The sequence below is a fragment of the Hyperolius riggenbachi genome, chromosome 7 (assembly GCF_040937935.1).
Source record: "Hyperolius riggenbachi isolate aHypRig1 chromosome 7, aHypRig1.pri, whole genome shotgun sequence".
NCBI classification, from domain to species: domain Eukaryota; kingdom Metazoa; phylum Chordata; class Amphibia; order Anura; family Hyperoliidae; genus Hyperolius; species Hyperolius riggenbachi.
The window spans coordinates 274,400,763-274,421,770 of NC_090652.1; the positions used below are offsets into that span (position 1 = coordinate 274,400,763).

A 21,008-nucleotide genomic window follows, 5' to 3' on the forward strand; every position below is an offset into this window, starting at 1 on the left:
ATTGACTATATACTGTTATATACTGGGTAACACATACAGTACAGCACAAGTATCTGTTCATACACAGCACCAGTATATGATTTTTTTTTATTTTTATTTTTATTTGGTGTGCGTTGGAAGAGGGGTAGTCTTATACAGCGAGTATATCCCAAACTCTGTATTTTAACTGGAAAAGTTGGGCGGTCGTCTTATACGCCCAGTCGTCTTATAGGCCGGAATATACGGTAATATAAGCCATAACTTGTGTGTGTCATTTCTGTAGCCTTCCTGCTCTGTACAATTACCGGTAACAAGCAGACACATCATTGCATTCTAGCGGTTCTGGAGGTGTGGTTAGCTTCCAGGGACAACAAAGGATAATTTGCATATTCAGCAGTGATGCATTGTGGGATACCCCAGAGCTCATTCCAACTTGAATAATTGCAAATATCTTCTGTTTTAAGAAGGCAAACTTTTGTTTTACAATAGATAACTACTTACTTTTTCCACACAGGTTACTTTCGTCTTGTCATTCCTAGAGAGGTGGCGTTTATTTTAAATGATCAAAAATGAAACCAGAAACCATCTTTGTGGCTGGAATTGGACTTGAAGCCATTGAAGTAAATAACATTTTATTATTGTTACTTACAAAGGGAAGTATACCCAGCAGCACTATATTTTTTTCCCCTAAGGTCCACCTAAACATAACACTAAAAAGCAGGGGTGCATATTGTTTCGGTGCCGCTCAGTTCGGCGCGGTGAGAGCCAAAATTATGGCTCTCACTGCTGCCGCTAAACTCCGAGGTGGCGTTAAATACTATTCCCCCTCCGAGTTGTCGCAACTCGGAGGGAGATGTAATTCGGGGTCTGGCGGGGTCTGGCAGCCGCCAGAGCCCCAAATTACCGCTACGTGCCCCGCGCAGCATAGCATTGCTGCTATGGGGCGCCCAGTATTGGCGCTCGGCTCTGAGAGCCGCACGCCAAAATAAGCTGATCCGAAAAAGCAGTCCCTTAGGCTATGTACTATTTTGTGTAGGTCGTGTAGGACTTAGCTGTACAGCTGCATCTGTCCCTAGGGTGGCAAGTAGAAGCCCCCTCTTCACCCACTAGAAATTTTCCCAGGCCTGTGGAACCCCATGAATGTCAGGTGGAACAACATTGGGTTGCACATACATACATTAGTATGTATGCACAACCTAACTGTAGTCTGTGGAAGGCTGGATTACTGGCAGGGGCACATGTGAAGCTGTGGAGGTGGAGCAGTCCTCAGGGATGGACAGGAAAGCCTCAAGTGGGTCAAACAGGAGGCCTCGACTTGCAATCACAATGCATTGGCTGCGCAGAATGAAGTCTTAATGGTAATGCTGAACTAGTCAGCACTAATCTAAAGGACTACTTTTCACATTACAGTTTACATGGGCTTTAAATGTTAAAATTTAAAGTGAAACTCCACCTTTGTTACAAAAAAAATGGTATGGTATGTATCAGTAAAACTGGGGGCATAAAACCTTAGGGGGACAGCAGCCGGGGTGGTGGTGTCACAAGGCCAATTTCCAAAAGATTACATGCTGAAATCGATCAGGAATCGGCCTGCGGGTTATGGCGGCCCACAGATCTGTCTCCGATCACATTCAGAGAGAGATCTGTCTCTTGGTCAATTAGCCACCAAAATTGCTAGATGTATGGCCACCTTAAAGCGGAATATAACCCTGCATTTCAACTTTTCTCTAAAACATTATTTACAGCATATTATATGCAACCAGCAGTTTTTTTTTTACTAGACCAGAATTGGAAGGGTTAAACACAGAGGTTTAAAGTTCCGTGGAGAGATATGCAGAAGTTCAGATAGATACATTTAACTAAATAGAATGTAACAAGTGATAAATGTTACACACTCTTTGGCTGTCCTCCAGCTCCTTCTCAGTCAGAGAGAGTGAGTCACATTAAACACTTAGATACATTTATGTAAACAAAATGTATCTATGTAAGCTTCGGATGCTTCGGCAGTTCTCTACAGGAACTTTAAAGCTCTGTGCAACCCTTCCAATGCTGGTCTAGTAAAAAAAAAATGCTGGTTGCATATAATATACTGTAAATAATGTTTTAGAACAAAGTTGTAATGCAGGGTTATATTCCGCCAGCCGGAATAGACAGTGTAGTGTCCGCTACAATGCTCAAGATTCTGGGGAAGGCACAAAAGTGCAGTCCGCTTACTGCATCCATTGTAGGCTGCTAAGTGTGAATGGCTCTTATCTAAAAAAAAGGATTTGTTCACTGTCAGTTTTGTGCTGAGTGGAAAATGGACTAAAATTTCTATTCTCAGCTCAAGTGGGAACACAGCCTAAAGCATGAGTTTTTTTCCTTTAAAACAAGTCAGACGGTTCTAGCTGTTAATTTTATGTTGTTTTAATGCTTAAGACCGGGGGTCTCAAACTCAATTTACCTGGGGGGCCGCAGGAGGCTAAGTCAGGATGAGGCTGGGTCGCATAAGGAATTTCACAATCGCTGCGCATCGCCTCCTCTGCCCGTCCCTCTCACTCTTCCTTCACAGAGAGGGGCGGGGAGAGGCGGCAATCCGTGCGGCGATTGACGTCAGGAGGGGCAGAGCTGAAGCTGAAAGCTCTGCCCCTTCCAGGAAATGCCGGCGGATTGCCCCTGGGCGATTTGGGGGCTCTGCAGCCCTCGTTTAGCGGCGGGGATGCGGCGGATTACTTGGGAGCGCTGAAGCGAACTATAAGGAAGCTTTTGCCGGCGAGGGCCACAAAATTTTGTATTGAGGCCCGTGGGCCGCGAGTTTGAGACCCCTGCTTTAGACTAAAGATGACACTTGTTGACTTTACTACTTTATAGGACCTGTGCCTATATTAGAAATCTGTACTTTTTATATATCTGTTTAAAATACAGACCATCCAGTTGCTCCCGTCTTCCTACATGTGTGATTAGCTGCACACAGCAGACTGCATTAGAAGACTGGAAGAGCATCAACCGCAATAATAAGAAAACGGAGGCACTCAGAACTCACAGTGCTGGCAGGAAGGCTGAGCTGTGCATGTGGCTGACTTTGCAGACACAACCAAGGTAACAGAATAAAACGACACATGTAACCACCCCTTGTTATGTACAGATCCGTACTTAGGAGACTTGTTGATTTTATCGAGAAGAGTGGAATTCCACTTTAATTATTGAAATTATCTTTCAACAAGGATGATCTGTTTAAATTTATTTGACTGGACACTTTCAGGTTTATCTTCCACATTTTTGTATTAAAATATTTTTTTACAGTACGTTGTAGCAGATCTTTGCTTCCCGTTGAGTTTGATTTGTGACAAATATAGTTTTCAGAGCGGGGAGGGGGGAGATTATATACAGCTTCCGACGGTCCTTATTTTTTGTTCTCCCGTAAACTGGCACAATTTGCAGTTGGGCCTGCACAGTCTTGTATTGTTAACGGAAGAAAAATTATAAAATGTTCTATTTATGTCCTCCCAGCTGAATTCCAAGAGGATCTCAATTATTTTACGTCACCAAGAGGCAGGAAGGTGTTATGTTCCATTCAAGTGTTCACAGAGTCGATAATTAAGGTCCGTAGACTCCGCAAAACGTCTTGGTGCAGCCGGATAACCGTCTCCGAGGTTTACACGTTCAAGGTCATGTTGCGCAACAGCCACTGCTGGGACCGGCTTCCGTTGCACTCCCTCATTGTCGGGACCATTTTGTCGTCTTCGGATGGCTCGTCTAAGCACTGGTTGCTGTTGATATGTCTCAATACGAAATGCTGTAAAGAAACAGAATAAAAAGATAAATAAAAGCAAGTTCATGCAGGTTGGCCACACAGCAAAAATGTACATTGAACTCCAAGAGCAAATGTTATTTGGTCTTTCAACAAAGCTGATCTTTATATAGCTAAGGGAACAAACGTACTCCCGGGACTACCATCGTTTTGTATAAGCAGGTCCGGTGCAGAGTGTGGTGCTGGAGTAATTGTTCCTATCAGTTGGGAGTTGTGGTGTAACTACAAGGGAGCAGCCCCCGTAGTTACACCCCAGGGGGAAAGGGGGTGGGCCAGAGTTGAATGGGGGCCAAACTACTACTTCCCTCCCTCCAATAAAGAGGTCCATCCATCAGATCAGGTGTTTCTGTGGCTACAGTTGTTATGGGTGTGAAGATCATGGATGTCCACACTTGTTTTAGGACCCTTGTAAGGTGGGCCCCCAGGTCGTAGCAATAGGGGGTGCAGAGGTAGCGACCGCATCGGGGCCCTTGGGCCAGAGGGGCCCCAAAGGGCTCTCCCTCATCTACATTATTACCTCTCTATTGGTCCTGTGCTCATAATAATCATTTCTATAGATGCTGTGAATAGTAGTAATCACTAACAAACTGTTTCCCAGCCTCTTCTTGCACCTCTGACACTGTAGTTGCCATTGGCAGGTTTTGGCATGCCGTATCAATTGTTATGTATAGAGTGCTTGGGGGGCCCCATGTAAAACTTGCATCGGGGCCCACAGCTCCTTAGCTACGCCAGGCTGTGAAGGTCACTAGGCATATGCAAGGGAAAATGTGTGAACATTGGGGGAACTCATTAAAGTTTTGCTTGGAGGCCCCATAATTTGTAGTTACACCTCTGACTTGGAGACTCCTTTTTTTTTGAAGGGCTTGTTAAGGACACCATGCTTGGTCACAGACCATTGACTTGTGTGCTTGTGGAGCTACATGAAGTGTAGTGATGTCGCCTGCGTGATCCTCTTGTGAAATGTTACAAAACAAATTGGTGGCTGCATGCCGTGCAGACGTACCACCTCAGCTATGCTTTCTGTTGTCTCTAAGGAGACTCGCCTGCTCTCAAGTAGGCCCCCAACATTGGTGGGACTTCTGGTAGATAAATCCTGCCTCTCACCCTTGGCAACCTCACAGGCTAATGGTAGGCCCCCAACATTGGTGGGACTTCTGGTAGAGAAATCCTGCCTCTCACCCTTGGCAACCTCACAGGCTAATGGTAGGACCCCAACATTGGTGGGACTTCTGGTAGAGAAATCCTGCCTCTCACCCTTGGCAACCTCACAGGCTAAAGTAGAGACCCCACAGTGGCCATTTGAGGTGCAGGTGGGCCCGGCAATAGGTCTGTTGTCGGATTTTGACCTAAGCTTGGGTACCCAGCCATGTTGATGACAGTAAGAGCGTTTGGCTGAGGTGGCAGCCTTAGGCAGGGAACACTTTCAGTTGCCTGCTGGGGAATTGGAAACTTGTGTGTGTTCTTTCATGTTGCATTTGGGCATTTTTTTCCACTTTTCTTTGCAATTCCTTTGCGGTCTCAGTTACAATGTATTTCACTGCAACCCCAAAATTTTGCAACGGAAAATGAATTCATGACTTCACTTATGATATCCATGCTTACTTTACACTTTACCTCTTCATCTGTGTATGGTGGGCACTGTTAAATAATAACTATGCTTGTAATGTAATATTTTTAATTTAGTTTAACCACTTAAGGACCAGGGGTGTTTTGCCTGATCTGTGCTGCGTGGACTCTCCAGCCCGCAGCACAGATCAGGATTATTCCAGGGCGATTAGCCGCCGGCTTGCTGCGCTTTGCGGGGGGGCTCTTCAAAGCCCCCCTCCGCAGCGTTTTCGGCGCTCTCTTCCTTCCCGTCCCTCCCTCTCCCTCCATGGGCTGCGCAGGACGGATAGGATAGGATAGGTTTCAGCCTATCATATGCCGGCGATCCCCGGCCAATCAGAGGCCGGGGATCGCCGATCTGCCTTACGGCGCTGCTGCGCAGCAGCGCCGTATGATGTAAACAGAGGGGATTTCTTCCCCGCGTGTTTACATTTTGCCGGCGAGCCGCGATCGGCGGCTCTTCAGCTGTTCACGGAGACACCCTCCGTGATCGAGCGGCCGTTTCCATGGTAAACCACTTAAGACCTGCCGACGCCTATGGGCGTTAGGCGGTCGTTAAGTGGTTAATTACTATTATTTCTCTATCTTATGCTGGGAATACATGGTAAGTTTCTTGTTATCAATCGAGCCGCTGATGGTTCGATTGATAATATCCGACGTGTCCGATCACCACAGTGTATCGATTCTGTGTTTGATCCCCGCGGGCGGACAATAGAAAAATACGGGAATCGATCTGCCCGCACGTGTGGACGAGCGGTGACGCACCGGTATCGAGCCAGCGGCTCAATTCCAGTGCAAAAACTTACCATGTATGCCCAGCATAAGGCAAACATGTTAAACTCTGGCCCGCGGGCCAATTCTGGCCCCCAGAGCCATCAAATTTGGCCCTCAAGTGGTTTCCCCACTTTGCATCATGCTTGGCCCTCTCTAGAACACCAGGGAAGCTATAGTGGAGGTGGAGCCTTAAAACAACAGAGAATCCATATGGGGGAGGTAGGGATAAAGCACTAAACAATAAGGAACTGTATTGGGGAGAGTAGGGGCCTCTCGACACCAGGGAACTGTATAGGGGAGGGAGGAGGACCACTAGACACCAGGGTACTGTATAGGGGTTGCAGGGGGGCCATTAGACACATGGAAAGTTTATAAGGGCAGAATTGTATTTGAGTTTGACACCCCGGATCTACGGCATGTGAGATTGCGCCAAACAATATTGCATTGGATTGTATTGAACAGTGACAATAAAGGCATCTTGAATCTTGCGAGTTCTGGAATATTGGAGAATACAAGCAAAACCGCTAGTACAAGTGTGTTCCCTGACAAGTGTGTAAACCCTTGACAAGGGCCTGTCGACAGCTCGCCCCTGTGCAGTAACACAGACCCGATCGGGCTCAGCTTTTTCCGCTGAAGCTCAAGCAGGTCTGTATTACTGTGCAGGTGCATGTGGCCTTGCTTCGGGGGATCTCAACGCTGGAATGGCCTGATGCAGAAGAATGGGGAAAGCCTCTGGAGAATTAATTTAATTTAATTACACAGGTTTATGTTAAAGGAGCAATATGCAGACCTGGGAGGTGTAAAAACATTTACAGAAAAAAAGAAAATCTGCACATTATTTCAGCAGCCTATATCTAGAGTTGATGTTTGTCCTGATACCCATTTCCATTAAAGGCTACCTGCAGCCAAACAAAAGTTTCAATGGCAATACATATCTGTAGTCTATGAATTGTGTACAGTTCGATAAACATGTAAAATTTACTTCTGGTACCTCGTAGTGGAAAGAACAGGCTCACATTTACAGTATATCTGTAGTAGCACTTCCATTTCTCTTCTCATGCCTATGCCTTGCAAGTATACCCTCAGCATTGTGTCCTCCCCTCCAGCCTGGTACCCTCCCCAGCCCCTCCCTTGCCCGGGTCTGATTTCAGACAAGGGGCGGGGATTTCAAGACACTATGTACGCACTATGGGTGAGAAAATCACACTTTATTATGTGTGATTTAATATATCTTGCCAACTTATTAGGTTTAAAGCAAACTGTAATTTATAATGTAGGTACTCTTTAAGATAACTACTGATCCTGTATTGGAACCCGTTCACATCTAAAATCGCTAAACGCTAGCGATTACTGCTAGCGTTTTGCGGGAGTGATTTTTTACGCGATTATCGAGGAAAAATCACTGGACAAAGTAGCGTTTTGGAAGCGATCGCGATTAGCGGTTCTATACATGCTAATCGCGATCGCTCCAGAATCGCACCCAAAACGCTGCAGGTAACGCCTTTGTGATTATCGCTAATTGCAAAACGCCCGCACTCGTGGCAGTGAGAACACTGCCATAGGGTACAATAGGATTAGCGGTTTGCGATTACCGGGGATTGCACGATTCCCGCTTAGGTGTGGACGAGCCCTTATTCACCCTACACTCAATCGCTATTGTTTACAAGGCTTACCTCAATAAATGCTATTTACAAAGTTTCATCTTTCTGCCCATTTCATATTCATCAATCAAAATGTAGCCATCCCTTCATCTCCCGGGAAAGGGACTTAACTGTGGCACGGCTGTTAAGCAGCGTTTATGTAAAACTGTATTTATCGTTTTCATCAACAAGAGCTCTGTGAGCCTTCGGTAATAGCGCCACAGAATACTAACCTCAGGAGTTTTCACAGAAAGTAATCAGTGGAGCTGTAAAATATATTTCTAAACACTTCCCGCCTGGTATAGTTTCTCAGTATCCACGCCTGGCGCTGGCTGCCACTACAGTACTCCACCGTGGGGCCGGACGTACCATCCTCTATGTGGCTTAAAGTCAAACATGATTGGGTTATGATATGGAGAAATGAATGGGTCTGTGCAACAGAAAAACAAAACAGGTGAAAGCAAAGAAAATGTAAAAGTGTGATTAATGCATGACAGATGGAAAACATGAACAAGAGGACCTGTCCCTTCTTAAAGGAAACCTAAAGGGAAATAAAGGTGGCCAGTTTAACTTACCTGGGACTTCTTTCAGACCCTGGTAGTCCTTCTGGTACATCGCAGTCGTTCCACTCTGCTGCGATTAGCAGCTGTGCCCCTCCGAAAGCTGCATGTGCGGCCCCGAGTCGCGCCTTCCAATGGTGACTGTGGGCAGGAGCATTCTGTGCTTGGGCCAGTTCGTGAAAACTGCACCTGTGTGGCGGGGCCACACATGCGCAGTAGCCCGTGACTGGCTCAGTCGGGCAGCTTTCACAAGGGTACTGCTGCTGAATGGAACAAAGCAGAACTACTGTGAGGGACCAAAAGGACTACGGGGGCTGGAATGGAAGCAGGAAATTTGGGCGCCCACTACTGGGCAAAACTTGGGTGCCGCCATTGGCGCCGTTATAAATTGCGGCTATACTGTGACGTTTAGACCATAGTTCTATTTATTAAGCGACATGGGTGCCCAAATTTCACAGTATAGCTGCAATTTATAATGTCACTGCGCACCAAGAAGACCTGCTTTGAAGCTTAGCCATGGTGGGGGTTGTTTTTAAGCGTTGGGGAGCGGTTAAGGTTAGGCGTGGGGGGTGATTTTAAGGGTTTGGTGTCAATGGGGATGGGTAAGGGTAGGTGGAGGGGAGTTGATTTTAAAGGGGAACTTCAGCCTAAACAAACATACTGTCAGTAAGTTACGTTAGCTATGTTAATTAAAATAGATAGGTAATATAATCTCTTACCCACCCTGTTTTAAACGAACAGGCAAATGTTTGTGATTTCATGGGGGCAGCCATCTGTTTGGTTGAAAGGAGGTGACAAGGACCATAAGACACAGTTCCAACTGTCCTGTGTCCTGATCACTCCTCCCAGCTGCGCGTGCTGGGCTTCAAATCTCAAATTAAAAATATTTTTTAAAAAATTACACCAAATCAGCAGAAGAACAATAACATCAGAAATCCCATCATGCTTTGCACAGCATCAGGGGAAAAATGCCCAGGCAGATTTCTTTGGTGGGGCGGAGCTTAACTTCTGTGCAGCTAAAGATTAGGCTTGGGGAGGAAAAACAGAGTTCTGATGCTGTAAAACTGTTAAAGAAACACCAAGCCTTTTCACTGCTGCTGAGTAGATTTTTAGTCTGGAGGTTCACTTTAAGGGTGAGGCGTGAGGGAGGGGGATGGTTAAGGATAAGCATCTGTAAGGGAGGGTTCTGTGTGAGAATGGTGTTAGGTTAAGTTGTAGTAAAATCTTGGTATTATTTAGTAATATTTTACTACAGAAATTTACACTTTTAAAAAGTTAAATATTGGTAAATTTTACAGACATTCTACTAGCTGAAATTGGGTGCCTGAATCCTTGCACCCTTTTTCTTGCACGCACTGGAAGAAGCTCCAGGTAGAGATGTCAACAACATATAGTCAATTACAACAAGAGGTACCGGTAAAAATAGAGTTTTGTATTTGAGGATTATGGCCAGCAACGAAAGATAGTGCTGTGGACATTAACTTTGAGCACTTTTCAGGTGCTCTTTAAAAGTAATCCAGGAACATTTAGTAACTGCATATTTTAAACAAAGGAAAAAACTTAAGAAAAATGACGTTATATTTTTAATATTTGTATCAAAAGACTAAAAGTATAAAGTAATGGGACATAAAAGAAAAAAACTTTAAAAGAAAAATCAGGAACATCTTCCTCTACTAGTTCAAAATCTTAAGTACATCCTTTGATATGACTTAAAAGAACTCACATTTAAAACTACAAGACATCAAGAAACAAACAAACCCCTAAAACATCAAATAACCAATTGAAAAGAAAAAAACAATTACCGGTATGTACATAATCCCTCCGTCTTTCAAGATTAAAGTATTGTTTGAATAAACAAGTTAAGTGATTATAATTATATCAGGATATATACTGTATATATATATATATATATATATATATATATATATATATATATATATATATATATATATATACACAATTCATAATAAATATAAATATATATACACACGCACCTACATACACTGCTCAAGCAAATTAACCTATTCAGCATAAAAAATGTTTTATGCTGAATAGGTGCTGGCTTGCTGAGCGGGCAGAGCCGGAAGTCAAACCCGGGTCTCCTGTGTCGGAGGCAGAGCCCTTGACCATTACACTATCCAGCCACATTCAGGTGCACTGCCCATAGGTTATTATAGCAGTGCGGCGTTATCGTCGCACCGCCCACAAACCCTCACTTTTCCATTCCCCCACTCCCTATTGGACAACAGACACGCCCCCCATAGTCCTATAGGTAAAAATGCTGCCTTTCATTTAACCCCGCCCACAAACCCTTACATAACCATTTTCCCACTCCCCCTTTTGTCCCCACAGCCCTATAAGTGCCGACTATTGTCCCTCAACTAGCCCCCGCCTCCACACACCACATGATTGGTCACTCACCCACCAATTTAAGTATACAAGAAGCTGCAAACCTTCACACCAGTACAAAGGCTCTTATCGTGACCTTAAGACTGCACTGGTAAGTCAAAAATTCTGCCATTTTTTCAGGACCTTCCATATATCATTCTATGTTTTTCATCCCCCACTCCTGTTTCCACACCCCATACCTTTGGTTGACACTACTACATACATCACTGCGTTCTACCAATGTACACTATTTTTCCTCATCAATTCCCATTCACCACTACCAAGTCCACCCACCATATCCAGCACCCTAGCAGGCTTTTCCCAGCCTGGCAACCCGTTCCCCCTCCCCTGTATATATTTTTTATGACCCCCCCTTTTTTATGCCCCCTTACCAATGACTTTAATAACAACACTCAAACATCATGTTCATTAGTCTGAGGACACTGTATTTGTCTCTGTCTTTCAGTGTGTACTCCTGTTCGTTATTGCCTGAAGAAGCAGGAATATACCCACGAAACGCGATGAGCTGTATGTTGGAGTATATAAATAAATTTGTACTAAAACCGACAGTATCATGTCTGCTTCGGGGAGATGAGTCCACCACCGCCTCCTGAGGAATTTTAAAGTTTTTAGATGTATTTTATTCTGTTGGCGCCTCTGTTCTCCTTACAATATCAGCATCCACCCCTGGTGGAGGGGTTGAATTCCCTTTCTTCTCCTAATCTACAGAGAGCCACATCTTAATCCTGAGTGAGGACAGGCCTAACCTCCTCACCTGCCTACACAGTGGTTACCTAATTGGTAACCCTGACTTGTGAGTATATCTATCATATACTTTTCCATTTACCCATCACCCAACTTACTACACTATAATGGGCTCTCGGTGTCCCTTCTTTTTATTTTTATTGTTTGGCCAGAGACAACCACACCAGTGGCTTGCTAGAAGCATTTTTGTAGGGTTCTGGCAGTGGTCATCCTATTCCCCCCTGCCGCAAAGGAGTAGATACAGGTGATGTTTTAAGGATCTTCTACAGGCCTGTCCATGTCCAGCACTTCTAGAGTAGCTGCCTCTCTCCCAGAATCTCCTCCATACTCTTGAGACTGTACTTGGAGACACAACCAACCTTCTGACAATTGTGTACATTGATGAGCCATTCTGGAGATAAACTACCAGTGCAATAATAGGGGGAGGGATAGCAGCGCTGGCTGAGAATTGTGCTGGAGTGTGAGTGAACAGTCTGCAGTGTATTTGTCCGAGGAGTTTTGGATTTTTGCTATTGCGTGATATGGAGTTTTACTACTGCTTGAGATGGAATAAATGAGTTATCATACAACTGTCGGTCTGCTCATGGTGTATGGGCCCTCATCCCTTCACACACCCCTCTCCTCTGCCTAACACTAATCCCCCCTCTCCACTGCCTAACACTAACCTCTCCTCTACTCTGCCAAACACTAACCTCTCCTCTCCTCTGCCTAACTCTAATCCCCCCTCCTCTGCCTAAAACGAGTCCCCCCTCTCCTCTGCCTAACACTAACCTCTCCTCTCCTCTGCCTAACACTAATCTCTCCTCTCCTCTGCCTAACACTATTAATACCCCCATCTCCTAAAACTAGTCCCCCCTTTCCTCTGCCTAACACTAACCTCTCCTCTCCTCTGCCTAACACTAATCTCCCCTCCCCTCTGCCTAACATTAACCTGCCCTCTCCTCTTCCTGACACTAACTTCCTATCTCCTCTGCCTAACACTAAGCTCCCCTCTCCTTTACCTAACACTAACCTCCCCTCTCCTCTGCCTAACACTAACCTCCTCTCTCCTCTGCCTAACACTAACCTCCCCTCTCCTCTGCCTAACACTAACCTCTCCTCTCCTCTGCCTAACACTAATACCCCCCTCTCCTCTGCCTAACTCTAATACCCCCCTCTCCTCTGCCTAACACTAATACCCCCATCTCCTCTGCCTAACACTAATACCCCCCCCCCCCTCCACTGCCTAACACTAACCTCTCCTCTGCCTAACAATAACCCCCCTCCTCTGCCTAACACTAACCTCCTCTCTCCTCTGCCTAACACTAACCTCCTCTCTCCTCTGCCTAACACTAACCTCACCTCTCCTCTGCCTAACACTAACCTCTCCTCTTCTTTACCTAACACTAATCCCCCCTCTCCTCTGCCTAACACTAACCTCTCCTCTCCTCTGCCTAACACTATCCTCTCCTCTCCTCTGCCTAACACTAATACCCCCCTCTCCTCTGCCTAACACTAATACCCCCCTCTCATCTGCCTAACACTAATACCCCCAACTCCTCTGCCTAACACTAATACCCCCCCCCCTTCCACTGCCTAACACTAACCTCTCCTCTGCCTAACAATAACCCCCCCCCCCTCCTCTGCCTAACACTAACCTGCCCTCTCTTCTGCCTAACACTAAACTCTCCTCTGCCTAACACTAACTTCCCATCTCCTCTGCCTAACACTAAGCTCCCCTCTCCTTTGCCTAACACTAAGCTCCCATCTCCTCTACTTAACACTAACCTCCCCTCCCCTCTGCCTAACACTAACTTCCTATCTCCTCTGCCTAACACTAAGCTCCCCTCTCCTTTACCTAACACTAACCTCCTCTCTCCTCTGCCTAACACTAACCTCCCCTCTCCTATGCCTAACACTAACTTCCTATCTCCTCTGCCTAACACTAAGCTCCCCTCTCCTTTACCTAACTCTAACCTCCCCTCTCCTCTGCCTAACACTAAGCTCCCCCTATCCTCTGCCTAACACAAACCTCCCCCTATCCTCTGCCTAACACTAACCTCCACTCTCCTCTGCCTAACACTAACCTCCCCATCTCCTGTGCCCAACCCTAACCCCACCCCTCTCTTCTGCCTGTCACTAACCTCCCCAATCTCCTCTGTCTAAAACTAACCTCCTCCTATCATCTGCCTAACCCTAACCTCCCCACCTCTCCATATTCTGTCATGTCCAAGAAAGTTACACAACACCAAGCAAGTAGTGAAATGGCAGGAAAGCCGTTTTGCACAATGTTGGACTTTGGCTGGCCAATGCTGGGCTTTGGCCGGTGATGTTACAACTAAAGTGGGCATTTTTAGAAATGGCCAGAAGCTCCCACTTTAGTCGACGTAAAAACACAATCAGTAAATTTTTACTTTAACTCCAGTACCCAAAAATTGCCTCCACCCCAGCCCTGGTACATATATCGAAGAAAGGCTGCATAGAGAGGAGGGGAGCTACTGTATATATTGAGGGTGTTGCACAAGGACTGTGTGTGTGTGTGTGTGTGTGTGTGTGTGTGTGTGTGTGTGTGTGTGTGTGTGTGTGTGTGTGTGTGTGTGTGTGTGTGTGTGTGTGTGTGTGTGTGTATTTTAAAAGACCAGTAGGAGGCGCCCGGGAAGAGATGTACGACTGTAAATTCAATACTCTGTATGGTAGTATCGAACAGTAATTATAATAATAGGTTGTCCAACCTTATAGGTGTCCCATTAGGGATAGAGACAAGTGGACGTTCAAGTAATAATGATCTGTTTTATTGGTGCACTAGACAACACGTTTCACGGCAACAGCCGCCTTCTCAGGTCAATAACAGTGCCTGTTAGCTAGAGGTCCGAGTATCAGGCCGCCATATACCTGTGTGTTGTGTGTGTATGTGATGTGTATGTATGTGTGTGTGTGTGTGTGTGTGTGTGTGTGTGTGTGTGTGTGTGTGTGTGTGTGTGTGTGTGTGTGTGTGTGTGTGTGTGTGTGTGTGTGTGTGTGTGTTGTGTGTGTGTGTGTGTGTGTGTGTGTGTGTGTGTGTGTGTGTGTGTGTGTGTGCGCGGTGTGTGTGCATGCACTTTTGGTTTTTAGGTGGGGGGGGGGGGAGCAACAAATAATAGTTAGCATAGGAGGGTAAAAAGTGACACTGAGAATTTAAGTTTCTACTCTGTGATCTCTAAGGGCTTTCCAAAATCTGGACAAAAAAAAAAAAAAAAAAAACTGAGTCAAATCATCACAATAGCTGCAATAGTGAATTAAAGGGCTTATGTGTATTCCGTGTACGGTCTTATGTAAAAAAAACTAGCCAAACGCTATCGCAATGGAAATTCACTGACGGTTTTAAATTGTTTACCCAGACTCCGGCTCACTTTACCATCAGAACAACACCAGAACAAAATAAATAATGTTTATGAAAGTATTTTTCTTGCTCGGCTTTCAGAGCAGAGCTGTCAGAGGGGGTCACGACACAAAGACACAGAAGGAAACAGTTTCTACATTATTATTCCACAAGACAACAACAGCACTCCTGCTAGGCTTTCTAATCACACACATTTGTTACAAAAATCTCTTACCTCAAAATTATACTCCCATTTACCTGCGTACTGACAAAATGAAACATACAAGAAAGGAGTCATACAACAGTTCTCAATAGCAGTTCTCATCCAAACTACTGCGTACTCCATTTGTTTTCTATAAAATAAAGCTTAAAGTGGAAATAAACTTTTTTACAATCACAGATAGTAAGGTCTCTCCTCCATGTCTTTGTAGAAATAGAGGCACCAGTACTGTGTAAAATATGCTTAAAACAGTTCAATATTGGGGGGGGGGGGGGGGGGGGGGGGCGTGGACTTACCTCCCCACACAATTGTATGATATTAAATAAGAGCAATTGTTAGTTTCTTGCTCCAATAACAAAAGATGCTGCAACACGTTTTGCGGGTCTGTAGCTCACTTCCTCCTGACTTCCACAGTCAAAATACAAAAGGGAACAACTTTAGATGTGTCAGGAGGAGCAGGTCGCCTCTCAGAATGAAATCAGACTTTAGATTTGTGCCCTGCTCGTCCTGACACATCTAAAGTTGCTCCTTTTTGCATTTTGCCAGAGGAAGCGGGCTACAGACCCGCGAAATGCATTGCATCATTTTTTATTAGGTTAAGAATAGATGATTTTGATTTGATACCATACTATTGTGTCATCTGTGAGGAGATAAGTCCGCCATCCCCCCCCCCTCCATTTTCTATAAATTACAATAAATCACCCTGGTGGACGGGTGTTCCCTCGCCCCTTTCTCCTAATCTACAGAGAGCGACTTCTTAGCCTAAGTGGGGAGAGGAAAATTTCCTCATCTGCCTATACAGTGGTTGCCTTGGAGGTAACCTATCCTTGTGAGTAGTTCACATACTACCATACTAGTTTATTTTACTAACTATACTACACTATATTGGGCTCTCGATTGTCTTTTCTTTTGTTTATGTTCCATGTCTGGCAGGTGCTCCCACTCATAGGCGGGGCAGTTGCTAGCGCTCGGCACAGGCGGTGGACAGGTGGCTTCACTATGTAGTCGCATCTGAGCATGGCGGTTGCTGCCCTCAGACGCAACATGAGACTTTTTTTTCACCGCCAGGTAATGCCACCCTGTGCCAAGTGAGACACGCATGGTGTTACCAAATGCTGCCATTTGGTTGCATGTAATTTCAGCTGAAAAACGAAAGCATCTTAAACTTTCCATAGCAGTGCATTGTGAAAAAGCTTTTGGTTAAAATGCATATAGTGTGAGCTGTGCCGTAGGAAAATGCAGATAGTACTTTGAAAATCAGTTGTCCAGCTAGTTTCGGTTTCGCCGCCAGGCCTCTGCACCTGCGTGGCTCTGGCCACGCATATTTGAGCTCACGCTCCCATCCGCAATAGCGCTATTGCGGATGGAAACGCGAACGAGGCTACGGGTGGCAGGGCTGCGCAGGCGCAGTAGTCCATCGACTTACAAGTTGATCGGACAGAAACTAGTTGGCGGCGGGAGAATGGAGGATCGCGGAGGACCGCTGCAGGACAGGATGGCTGCAAGGGGCTGGCAAAAGCCCCAGGTGAATGAAACGCTTTGTTTATTTTTTATTTTTAGTTCCGCTTTAAGGCAGCCTCTGTAGAAGCGCAGTTGTGCGAAACGGCTGTCAGACTTCAAGCATCCACCGCCACTGATCATGCCACTTGCATGGGTATGTTAACTGTTCTATTATCTGTACATCTGTGGGTCATGTGACTTTTTGTACAAGCAAGACTTTATTAAAGAGCAAGTAGCAGCAGTGCCGGCCTTTCTCTTCTTTCCTCCTTTTAACAACATCATTTATCTTTATAGTGGCCAGAGCACGCTGTGGTTGCCACGCAGAGATGAGTGGTGTACAGGGAACACCCTCATTCCACAACATCTTGCATCTGCTGTAGTGCCAACTGATCTCTACTTTCTGAAATAAAGTATATCAGAAAGTGGTTAAAATTATAGAAACATAGGGACTGCAGAATTACAGAAGAGAAGTGGGGAGAAACACAATGCACTGTCCCAAAGCTGATACTAGAATATGGATAAAACATTTTAGCCATATTCTAAATATCGGCTTTACCTGGCATCCAAATCACGTGCCAATGGCATTAAAGGAATACGGAGGTGCCATGTAACACGATGTACAGTATATAAGGGGCCATGCATACAAATACGGTAACTATGCTGTGTTCCTTTTCAGCTTTCTCTGTCTGAAAAAGTTAATATTCAGCTATGCAAGTGACAGTTTCTCTCCAGTCGGACTTTACCAACTGTTGCTTTACCCTCACTGATAAGGAATTACAGCCATAAAACTGCTTCCTGCCAAAGAATAACTTCTGAGAGCAGAGAAGAGATAAAAAAAGGTCAATAGTTCATATATTTTAGCTCTGGCATATGTCAAAGACTACGTCAGTGAGCAGAGACAATGAAAAATTAAAAACCTCAAAAGTAGATTTAAACATAAAATAAAACAGTGGTATGTCTAGAAAAAAAAATCACATAAAATAAACAGATGTACGGTAAATGACAATTGTATTCATGGGCATGGAAGAACGCAGGTGTACTGCCTGTAGCGATTCATGAATGCTAGGCATAGGTGTGAATAGCTCTGCATTCTCTGCTCACAACTCTGGAACGTGTTGGCATTCTAGGTAACCCGTCTCTGCCTTGTTGTAGCTGTAAAAGTGTCAGTATGGTGCGAGCAGCAATATATTGTTGACATGAATGATATCATAGATACATTTTATGAATATTCTGGGTTTTTTTTAGTGCAGGTTCTTTAGTATCAGACAGCTGCCTGTTATGTCACTTGTTATATTTCCAGGAAAGCAGCCTTCACACAGAGTTTTATAGTACCTACCTTCACGTGATTTCCTCCACTCCGCCAGTATATGGTAGCCCGCTGCTTTCACAGCTGAAGCTCAGCCTCTGCTGCACGACGCCCACAGCTGTCAGTGTTCTACTGTCTTACTGCTCTACGTATCTGATGCCCACACATAACTGACAGGCTTTTTTACACTACATGTGACTCCAATTTCCGCAATTTTACATGCTGTTCCGATTTGTTATGCTATTAAAGAGGAACAGTGTAGCGCCTGACTTGGGCACTGCTATAGCACTAGTACTATAGTGTGCACCCCGCGCGCGGGGAATTTGGGGTTTCCGGCCCCCAAATGACTTCTCCCTCTGAGTTGCTACACCTGGGAATTTGGGCGGCAGCAGGGTGAGCCGTCATTTGAGTAGTTCTGAAGAGTAAAATCTGCAATGCCTACGGTGGCACTCAAAAACTATGATGGTGATGGTGGGGGTGGGGGGGTTTGGATAAGGTTTTACTTGGGGGTCAGGGAGTAGTTAAGATTAGCCATGGTGGGGGATGTTTAACCACTTGCCCTCCCTCTTCATCTCACAGGGATGTAGGTTCTACATCCCTTGTAGGGATGCTCAACGAAATTGGCAATTCCGTTCCGTCGCATCGGGATGGTGTTGCTCTAGCGCTAAACGGTAATTCCGGAACTGCTATGCGGAATTCCGTCGGAATGCGGATTTTTTCAGCCAATCAGAAGGAAGACCCTAGACAGAAGCTTAAAAGTGAAAACAACAGGATTTCTGCATGAAAATCAAAATTTCAGCACCAATTAGAGTCTTAACAAAAAACAACCAATACTACTTAGCAACCAGCTCTTATCATCAGCTATCCCACCCATTTTGTATATAAGAGAGGTGTGCAGTCACGAAGCTTGTGGGTTTCAGTCTGGTGTTGGAGAGAGAGGAGAGACAGACCCACATTAGTTGTTTCAACATAAAACAATAGTCTTTTTAAAGAGACTCTGAGGCAAGAATAAATCTCGCTTCAGAGCTCATAGTTTGCAGGGGCATGTGTGCCCCTGCTAAAACGCCGCTATCCCACGGCTAAACGGGGGTCCCTTCACCCCCAAACCCACCCCCGCAAACCTTGGTTGAAGAGTTGGTCGTAAATCTTCTTTTCCTGGAGGCAGGGCTAACGGCTGCAGCCCTGCCTCCAGTCACGTCTATCAGACGCGCATCGCCGCCTCTCCCCCGCCCGTCTCAGTGAAGGAAGACTGAGAGAGACGGGGGAGAGGCGGAGATACGCGTCTGACAGATGCGCGTGGGGCAGGGCTGCAGCGGTTAGCCCTGCCCCAATGCGGAAGCGCTCCTCCGCTGTACGGAGGGGATTTGGGGATGAAGGGACCCCCGTTAAGCCGCGGGATAGCGGCGTTTTAGCAGGGGCACACATGCCCCTGCTAACTATGAGGTCTGAAACGAGATTTATTCTCGCTTCAGACTCTCTTTAAAGACTGTATTTAAACGAAAAGTCTTTTTAAAGACTGTGAGAGAATTAGATTGGTGTGAGCTATATTAGTAGTAGTGTATTTGTGAGAGAGTAACAGTAGATTGTTAGTTTGAGTGATAGATTGTAGTGTAGTGTGCTAGTTGTTGCTGCAGAGCCAGCCAGGCCGCAGGCTTAGTGTTTGACAGAGTGAGAGTGAGTTTGGTGATTGATTAGTTGAGTGTAGTGCAAGTTTTTTTTTGTTGTTGTTTTCTAAGTTAATTTTCTTTTTCTTTATTTTTATATTTATTTTCTATATTTCACCCCATTACTTTCTTATCCATTCTGTTGATCATACCACTTCCCCAATAAAGTTTGTGGCCCCAAAACAATGGAGCGAGAGCAGCAGCAATTTCCTGCCACTCCCAAAAGAAAATGGAGTGATGGTGGTGTTGGTGGATCACATCAAGTACGTGATCAGGTTGAGGGTGGCAGCAGCAGCAGGAAGCATTCCCCCCTAGTCAGAGATGTCTTCCCTGGGTTAGCACGCAGGAAAATTATGACAGAGCAGCAGGCGAAGAGAGTTGTCGATTATTTAGATCAGGAACTCTCTACCCAGTCTGAGGGACATGAAGCTAGTTGCAGCAGCACCAGTAGTGGCCAGGTTCCTCATGACCAGAACCCGACCGCAGCTGCTTCTCTTGATGAGGTTGCTTCCTCCCAGTACTCTCCTCCAGAAGTAAAGCACACCTACATCGATGAGAGAGGTGTGGAGAAAGATTGGGAGGAGGCATTGGAGGAGACCATGGGACCAAGCTCCCAAGAAGTGGTGGGTTCTGTGGTGACAGAACTGGCCCCTGTGTTTTCTTCATCCAGTGTCACCAGTCAACATCACCACTAGTCAACTACAGAGGTGTTTGGTGGCCAGGTGGAGGGTCCAGAAGAGTCGCTTATGGGTTCCAGTGCTTTGGTTGAACTGGATGATATTTTGGAAGATGAGGCGGCTGATCCAATGTGGTCGCCATCTGATGGGTTAGGCACTAGCAGGCGTGAGCAGCTTGGAGAAACAGAGCAGACGGTTGGCCAGCAGCCTGCAAGGGCTTTCCCTTCTTTCAGTACCCACCAGTCCAATGGACATGCTAGAACAGGTCGCACCACTGTCCCATTATACTTCAAATCCCTCTGCATGCCAGGCTGGAATGTTGTGAAAAATAATGGGCTTCTGGCAAGGCTGTTGGGCCAACAGCTGCTGCCCTATCAGTTTGTGGACTGTGCCCCCTTCCCAGACGCATATCTGGAGGGATGCAGGCATGACACGTGCCACAGGCGACCTCCCTCTTCAATCATCAGGGGGGCGCAGTGCTGCTGACAGCATTCCTGAGTCTATGGGAGTAACAATCATCCAGCAGCCTGCCCGTCTCAGCCTTTGTCTTATATCTACATTACAAGCTATTGAGAGGTGAGCTCCGAAGTTTTCCCTCACTTCCTACCATGTCTCAGTCCCCCGAGATAGCAGCAGATGCTCCTGGTCTGGAGGTTACAAGATCTCACATCCATTCAGCTCTGTCATTCACACATTTCTCAGCCTTATCTCAGTGTGCTGTTTACTTACTTTTATTCATGACACTCTCTGCACTTTAACCATTACGCTGCTGGCATCTCTGTGGCCAGATTTAACAACCTCTC

General features: G+C 45.6%; 1 protein-coding gene across 6 annotated transcripts in view; it reads right to left on the minus strand.

The window, feature by feature from the left end:
- Positions 1–3,184: 3,184 nt before the first annotated feature.
- The window catches only part of GALNT13 (polypeptide N-acetylgalactosaminyltransferase 13), a 391,024-nt gene continuing 373,200 nt past the window's right edge, over positions 3,185–21,008 (minus strand). Inside the window, exons 11-13 of one of the 6 annotated variants that reach the window (XM_068245766.1) lie at positions 15,074–15,103; positions 8,022–8,218; positions 3,673–3,754 (exon numbers count right to left, since the gene is read on the minus strand). In XM_068245766.1, the coding sequence (XP_068101867.1) occupies positions 8,033–8,218; positions 15,074–15,103 (216 nt within the window). In that variant the 3' untranslated portion in view covers positions 3,673–3,754; positions 8,022–8,032. Of the gene's footprint in view, positions 3,755–8,021; positions 8,219–15,073; positions 15,104–21,008 lie in introns of those variants that run through there. The other 5 variants (XM_068245768.1, XM_068245767.1, XM_068245770.1 and 2 more) reach the window with 5 other exon arrangements.